Source organism: Pteropus alecto, unplaced genomic scaffold (genome assembly GCF_000325575.1).
Source record: "Pteropus alecto unplaced genomic scaffold, ASM32557v1 scaffold8, whole genome shotgun sequence".
Classification (NCBI taxonomy): domain Eukaryota; kingdom Metazoa; phylum Chordata; class Mammalia; order Chiroptera; family Pteropodidae; genus Pteropus; species Pteropus alecto.
In genome coordinates this window covers 15,529,401-15,537,377 of record NW_006494609.1, presented here as the reverse complement: position 1 = coordinate 15,537,377, position 7,977 = coordinate 15,529,401, and the positions used below count along the sequence as shown (strand labels likewise).

Genomic DNA, 7,977 nt, shown 5'->3' with positions numbered 1-7,977 from the left:
TATTAAATAACTATACTCAGATATGATAAGTAGAAAGTACAAAGTAAAGTGGAAAACAAAAAGAACCTGGGTGGTCCTTATCCAGATCCCTAGAAGCCTAAGAATCCACAGCAATGGGTGGGAAGTGGAGAAGATCTTCCACACCACAGGCGGCGCTGCAGCGTCCTCCCGCCGCCCAGGTAACAGTCGATGGGAGGACGCGGTACAAAGGTCACGTGTGCCCGCGTTTGCCACCCCGGTGATCGCTTGCTCTTCGTTCCACGTGACTCCCATCCTCGGGGGTGATTGGTCTGCGCCAGGCACGTGGGCAGGGGCGGGCCGCGGTAGGGGGGTGTTTCGGCGCGGGGGCCGTTGGCTCCAGACAAATAAACATGGAGTCCATCTTCCACGAGAAAGTGAGTGTCCGCGTTCTGCGGGTACCTGTGTGAGGCGTGGTGGGGGGCGTGGGGCGCGGTATCGCCATCTCCTGGAGAGCTGTTTGGGGCCCGAGTGGCCCCCATCCCGATCTCGCTGGGTGAGAGGAGCTTCCTCCGAAGGGGAGCTTAACCGAAGCCCCCACCGCACCCTCCGCCCCTGAGGCCCGTACCCAAGGTGTCCGGGGAGCCCCAGGCCCGGGACGTCCGGGGAGCCGGGGAGGGAGTGAAGGCAGGGCCGGGGGCACCTCGGGGCACCGGAGAGGGTGGCACCGAGTGGGCTTGCTTCTGCGATTGCCTTCTACTTTCCGTGCGATTCCTTCTCCGGTCCCTTCTCCCCGACTCTCCGTAGGTTCTAGCTAGTCACCTCTCGGACACCTCCCTCGATCCTTCTTCCCAAGTCCCCCAGTTTTACCCCTGGCAGAATTAACTTTTCCTTCTCTGGGCTCCTCAATTCTATATTGGAATCTCCCATACACTTAGCTTCCTGGGGTTGTATTCATGTTCTTCTGTGCTGGGTCCGTGAGTCTCTCGAGTGCAGGGACCTGGAGGGCCTGACACTTAGGTACGTAAAGTAGGAAACCCCGTGCACCCCTAAACAGGGAAGTCGTCACAGAGTTTTTGTTACGAAATGTTTGAGTTTCGTTTCTTTTGGTAGTCCCATCTTTCCGGATCTGGAAGCCAGCTTTCTTCCTAGGTATTCTGGGTGGACTGCAATAATATTGTTGTGGTCTGCCTAGCCTGTTTTGTTTTGATTCTTCGATGACCACTTAAAGATGTTTGTGGCATGTGGAGAAACTCGTCTTTTCTCTCATACAATTATCAAGCCATTTGGGTGTGAGTGAAACCTCCCTCAGGACAACTTTGGCACATGTCTTGTTTCATAATCGTTTCATGTTTGGAAAGGATTGCCGGTGAGTCTCTTCTTTAGCAGGAGCAAAGGGATTTTGTTTTGTTAAATACTTGTAAATAATCATTTATTTAAAAAAAAAAAATCACGGCAGTCAAAGCAATCAAATGTAGACAAGAGGCACAGCATAAATCTAAACACATTATTCAATGAAATGCTTTAGAGAAAACATTTCAGAAAGTTTTGTCACTAAAATAGACCAATTTTTATGCCTCGAGAGTAAGGAGTCAGTGATAGTTATTACGAATCTTTACGTGATTGACATGATTTATGAAAGTTGGACAGGAGAAATTTCATAGCTTGGCAGAGGAGATTGGATGAAGAGAACTCTGCATGTACATATTTTTATCACTAATTTTCAGAAGCTTTGATGTAGGACAAAATGTTTCAACATGGAAGACTTTAAACATGTTCCACACCATTTCTTGAGAATTACACAATATGTATTTTAATGCTATAGATTGTTACCTATTTTGGATACATTTCAATGAATGTAACTACTAAACCATGGAATCCCGCTGGGCGGTAGCCTAATGAAAATCTATTTAGGCTAAAGTTTCTCAGTTATCAGCATGTGCATAGGCTTAAAGGTACTTCAGGAATATGTTTTATCAATTTACATGTTCTTAGCAAATGAAAGCTCTTAAGTTGAAGTTTTTAAGACATATTTCAAGTGTATGGAAAGCACCTATAAACATAGTGCCCATTGTTAATATCGTACACAGTCCATTCAGGGGATGCTCAAGTTTAATGTGCCATTTTCCAACATGTTTACTCCACCTCCACCACATCCATTTAATCTCTGCTAGGTACTGGGTTTGGAGAGCCAGAGAACCGACTGTGGCTCTAAGGAAGTGGCCCTGCCTGCGAAGGGCCCTGCGATCACTTCCCTTCGGAATGCTGGTTTCCCCATATTCAGAGTTGTCACTTTGAGTACCCTTTATTAAGATGAAATGTAAACTCAACAAAATGTTTACTGATATATCCCCCAGTACTTAAGATTGTGCCTGACACATAGTTCATGCTCAATAAATTAATCGAGTTCTTTGAGCATCTAAGATGTATATGGTGCTGTTTATCCAAGTTAATTTTTATGTAAAGATTTTAGGCTTTGCGGATCATATGTGGTTTCACATATTCTTGTGTTTTCCCAACCGTCTGAAAATATAAAGATGATTCTTAGCTACTGGTGCAGGTTGAATTTGGCCCAAAAACTAGAGTTTGCTAATCCCTAACTTAAACTCTAATATTAAATGACCATTAACTGCTTTTTTGTTCTGTTTCATTTTGTTTTTAGTTATGGTGCCTGCGTTCTGTCATTGTGATCACTTTTATTGCTGACCACTCTTGGTGGGGTCACTGTGCCATCCGAATTGGTATTTTTATGTAATATAAACTGAGAATGATAACCAAACTCGTTGGGATTATATTTAAAATTAGTGAAAATACTGAAGAGATGCCAAGCATTGACCGTATGACATCTATTATGCCTTTTTGTGATTGTTGGTTCTTCAGGATATTTGAGGTTTAGTAATAACCAAATTCCACATAAGTGGCTTGAGGAAGTGGCAATAGCACAGACTTGAAGCCTCTGACCTGGGTTTGAAGCCCTGCTCTGCCATTTACTACCCGTATGAACCTGGGTAAGTTACATACTGTCACTGTGCTCCAGTTTCCTCCTCTGTGGTGTGAGGATAATAAAGTGTCTGCCTCAGAGCTCAGTGCTTAGAATGCTGCATGGCACATAGTGCTGTAGAAGTGCCGGCCATTGCTGTTGTTTGGATGCTTGTGTTTGCTGAACCTCAATAAGGGGTGGGACCTTATTATCACTCAGATGAGAAGAAAGGCTGCTTCGACTATGAGGTGGCCCCAGTTAGGCCATTTCAGAGCATACCCTTAGTTCATGCCCGCTTTCTGCTGTAGTCAGTTATCTCTCTGGGAATTTACACTGGTTTCAGGTTGGTTCTGACAACTTTGAGGGCAGTGGGGGAATGATTTGGTGCTGTTTCTTTTTGTGATTTTATAAAATATCTTCGTAAAACTGGAGATGCAGTTTGTTCGTCCTCTGATCCCAAGACAATAAAGTTCGGGCTTGAAATCGTGGAATTTCAATACCTTTGAACTTTCACTGCAGCAGAGTGAACTTCTATTCAGCTTTGGTTAAGGCTTGATGAGAAAGAAGTGGCTGGGGATAGCTTGTCGGGGTTGGGGGAATGCATAATCTCGGAGGGGCCATTGTGCAATTTTTTCGTTCCATCTAGATTTTGATTCATCTTGTCACTTTAAAATGTGATTTTAAATTTGGACTGAATAATTTGTTCTTACTTTGGATTAAATCATAGAAGTACAGGACGATATTTCCTACAGCAATAGTTTTACTTAGATAAGGTTTGATTTTTAAGTGCTTATTTTTCAGATTTTATTTTATTTTTTATTTTTATTATTATTTTTTATTTTAAGCGAGGCAACCCTTGGTTGACCTCACAGATTGCAAGGACCTTGTCAGCTTACAATCCCTTATATTTTATTTTTTATGCCTACCGCACCTGGTCTTTCTAGGTGATCTCCTATCCAAGCACTACCCAGGCCCAACCCTGCTTAGCTTCCGCGATCAGATGGAATCGGGCTTGTTCAGGGTGGCATGGCCGTAGACTTTATTTTTCGTATTTTAAAGCTAATTTTTATAGAGAATTTTTTTTAATCGGCTATGTGGATGTCATTATTTCTCTATATAGTGTTAAATATGGTAATGGTAGTTTGAGGGCCCCAAACTGAGGCACGCAGCCCAATAGCAGGACAGAAAATTTGCATTAGGACTGTTTCCAGAAAGTCTGTTGTCTGGTCACCGTATTAGGTAGCTCTTGATGTGTGCAATAGCTGTATCTTAGCAGAGGCTTTTTTGTTTGAATTTTTTTCTTTTATTAAATACAACACAGGTAAGGACACCATATCATAAGAGTACAGCTTAGTGAATTCTCACAAAGTAAACCACATTTAAATAATACTTAGATTGAATAACGTTTATTTCTCTGCATCCCCTAAGCCCTTCTTATGCCCTCTTCCAGATACTGACTCTCCCTTCACCCTGCAAGGGTAGCCACTATCCTGATCTAATATAGACTAATTTTGCCTGTTTTTGAACTTTTGCAAATGGAATCATAGTGTATACTCTTTTGAGTCTGTCTTCTTCTTAAAATTGTTTGAGAGATTCATCTGTATTGATGCAGGTAGTTATAATTAATTAATTCTCATTGTTATGTATTATTCTTTTGTGAATAAAACACAATTTAGCCATTCTGTTGTGATGAGCATTTCAGTAGTTTCCACTTCAGGGGCCATTATGAATAAGTACTGTTTCTATTAACATTCTGACACACATCTTTTGATGAATGTATGTTTGCATGTTTTGTTTGCATTCTCTACCTAGTAGTGGAATTGCTAGATCACAGAGTGTACATATATTAAGCTTTAGTAGATACTGCAAATAGTTGTGTTTTTTTGTTTTTGTTTTTTTGAAGAATAATCTTTCTTTTTTCTATTTATTTCAATTAAAGTTGGAGCTTTAGTAGATACTGCAAATAGTTGTGTTTTTTTCTTTTTGTTTTTTTGAAGAATAATCTTTCTTTTTTTCTATTTAGTTCAATTAGAGTTGACATTCAATATTATTTTTTATTAGTTTCAGATGTACAGCATAGTGGTTAGACATTTATATAATTTATGAAGTGATCCCTTAATTAGTCTAGTACCCACCTGGCACTGTACATAGTTATTCAGATATCATTGACTATGTTCTCTATGCCATACTTTACATCCCCATGACTATTTTGTAACTACCAATTTGTATTTCTTAATACCTTCACTTTTTTCACCCAGCCACACAACCTCCCTCCCCTCTGGCAACCATTAGTTTGTTCTCTGTATCTGTGAGTCTGTTTCTGTTCGTTTATTTTGTTCTGTAAGTTCTACACATAAGTAAGATGATATGGTATTTGTCTTTCTTAGTCTGCTTACTTCACTTAGTATAATACCCTCTAGGTCCATCCATGTCATCACAAATTGTAAAATTTATTCTTTTTTATGGCTGAGTAATATTCTATTGTATATAAGTACCACATTTTTTTTATCCAGTTGTCTATTGATGGGCATTTAGGTTGTGTCCATAGTAAATAATAGTTTCGATGTCTCTAGTCCTCCCTCAATATTTTAGCCATTATGGAGAGTGTGTAGTAGTAGTAATACATTGTGGTTTTAATATACATTTCCCTAATAGTAATGAAGTTGAGCACCTTTTTGTAGCTTTTAGCCATTTGGCTAGCCTCTTGTGAATGCTGGTTTGTCTTGCCCATTTTTCAGTAGAATATAGTAGGACATCTGTATATCCTTCAGTTCACAGTGTAGTATTCAGTGGGAGTTGCTCTCTGGTGGTAGGAATACAATAGAAGGAAAAGGAGGTGGAGGCAAGTCCTCTCACAATTGTGGCTTCACCTTGAGGGATAGATGGTTTCTTCTTTACTACAAGCTACTCATTTCATACCAGGTTATGAAGATAAATTTATCTCAGCCCCCACTCAGACGCAAACTATCTCAGTGCTCTGTCCTATTCCATTATATATATATATTCTCTGTATCTTTTTCAGCAGCTGAATTTTGTTCCTAGAACATTAATTCATCAGAAAAAAATAATGTGTTGCTTTTTGGGATCACTAACTATTGCGTAACATAGCTCAGAACAATTGCAGGGTGTCAGACAGTCTGGATTAAGGAGTAGACTTTAGTGGGGAAAGGTCTATGAAATTTAGAGCTTTGGGGTAGCAGGAGAAGAAAGTGTTCTCCTGTCTGCCATCATACCACAGAGAGGTAAACCCTGCGTCTGTGTTCACAGGAGGGATCTCATCCACCTGTGACTCTCCCTTCTTAATAGGCAAGCATGGGAAAACAGCACTGTTGTAGGGAGAGGGGTGATAAGCAGGCTTCTCAGTGCCAGGCAGTCTAGACGTAGATTTGGGTTGCCATATGTGTAAGAAAGCCAGCTGCCCAGCACCCAAAGACTCTGGGGCCCATGGGACATTATACTCCCCCTTCTAATAGGAAATGAACGATCCCATGGGGAGCTAGGCTTGGATGCAGGCTCCCTTGCCGGCTTGTTCAGAAGTGAGCTCCAGGGCTGCTTTTTGGACAGCCTTGCTCATTGCACCACACTGTGTGCACCTTATCTACAGAGCTCTCTGAAGAGGACCTTGACTCTGCAGCTACAAGTCTTAACATCGAACAGAATTTTTCTTACCTGTATCAGTTCTTGTCGGTTCTTGAGATATGAAATTACATGAACAAGCACTTAGACCAAGTAGAGATTGTCTTGTTAAAAGAACAAATGTTCTAGGGATTAAAATTCCCTTTCAGCATTAGTAAATTGCCATGGAATCTTTAAAGATGAATTTATGTTAGGCACTGAAAATGAGGGAGGCTAAATATTTAGAGTAATTTTTAGCAAAATATGAAATTTGGTATATTTGATAGATAATGTTTAATATGAGTCATTCTTAAGGTTTGATCATAGCTAAATTATTGTAGTTTCATTAATGATAGAATTATAAAATATTAAAGGAAATGCATGTACTTTATGTTAATCATATTTATTTAAAGCTAAAAAGGTTCAGTTTGACAGTGTTAAGAAGTTAATGATTAAATTTCTCTTTAAGGAAAGACATTGTACCAAGCTGTTTAACAAATCACATTTGAATTTTTCTTTTGGACATATTAGCAAGAAGGTTCACTCTGTGCTCAGCATTGCCTGAATAATCTGCTGCAAGGAGAATATTTTAGCCCTGTGGAACTGTCTTCTATTGCACATCAGCTAGACGAAGAAGAGAGGATGAGAATGGCAGAAGGAGGAGTTACTAGTGAAGACTATCGCACATTTTTACAGGTACTGATTTTAAACTCACCAAATTACGTTGTGGTTTTTTTTTGTTTTTTGTTTTTTGTTTTTAATGTGGGTATTGTTTAGGAAAAAGATAAACCATTCTTTCTATTGGGATCTGACTCGTTAATTATAACTCTACTCTTGACTTTGTAAATAGGACTGCACAAGATGTTATTTTAAATACGCATGCTAATGACAGTTTTTATCTTTCTCTCCCCACCCTCAACCCTTGCCTCAACAACCTATCCAAACTGAACAGCAGCCTTCTGGAAATATGGATGACAGTGGTTTTTTCTCTATTCAAGTAAGTAGTCCTAGACAAGTACTGAGTGTTGTTTAGGTCCCAGGCACTGTTCCAGCTCAACGTATAGTTGATAAGAGTATATTTTCACAGTCACTAAATTTCCTCCAATAGATTGTCTAAGAATATAAGATTGTACTCCAGAGTACTAGATTTTTATATAGATAAACACAAAAATTAGGATTGTAGAATCTTCATTTTAGAGTAGGGCTGTTTGAAAGGATATTTAATTTGTATCTAGATGCCAATAATCTTAATTCCAGTAAGTCACAACCTTTTAAACTTACTATCACTTGTGTAAATTTGAGAAAATGTGACACCTTGCTACCTTCTCTTTAGATCAGCTTACCAGGACTGGATTCCTTTATTATGGTTTTTGGCTTTTGCTTTATTATTATTATTATTATTATTATTATTATTATTATTATTA

At 39.6% G+C, this 7,977-nt stretch overlaps 1 protein-coding gene and 1 pseudogene across 3 annotated transcripts in view; one reads left to right on the top strand and one right to left on the bottom strand.

The window, feature by feature from the left end:
• Nucleotides 1–312: 312 nt before the first annotated feature.
• ATXN3 (ataxin 3) overlaps nucleotides 313–7,977 on the top strand; it is a 32,038-nt gene continuing 24,373 nt past the window's right edge. For 2 of the 3 annotated variants that reach the window (XM_006925534.3, XM_025042108.1), the window contains exons 1-3: nucleotides 319–395; nucleotides 7,085–7,249; nucleotides 7,506–7,550. In XM_006925534.3, the coding sequence (XP_006925596.1) occupies nucleotides 372–395; nucleotides 7,085–7,249; nucleotides 7,506–7,550 (234 nt within the window). In that variant the 5' untranslated portion in view covers nucleotides 319–371. Of the gene's footprint in view, nucleotides 396–2,838; nucleotides 2,967–7,084; nucleotides 7,250–7,505; nucleotides 7,551–7,977 lie in introns of all 3 variants that reach the window. The other variant, XM_015599687.2, reaches the window with a different exon arrangement.
• LOC112473806 lies at nucleotides 3,858–3,976 on the bottom strand (annotated as a pseudogene).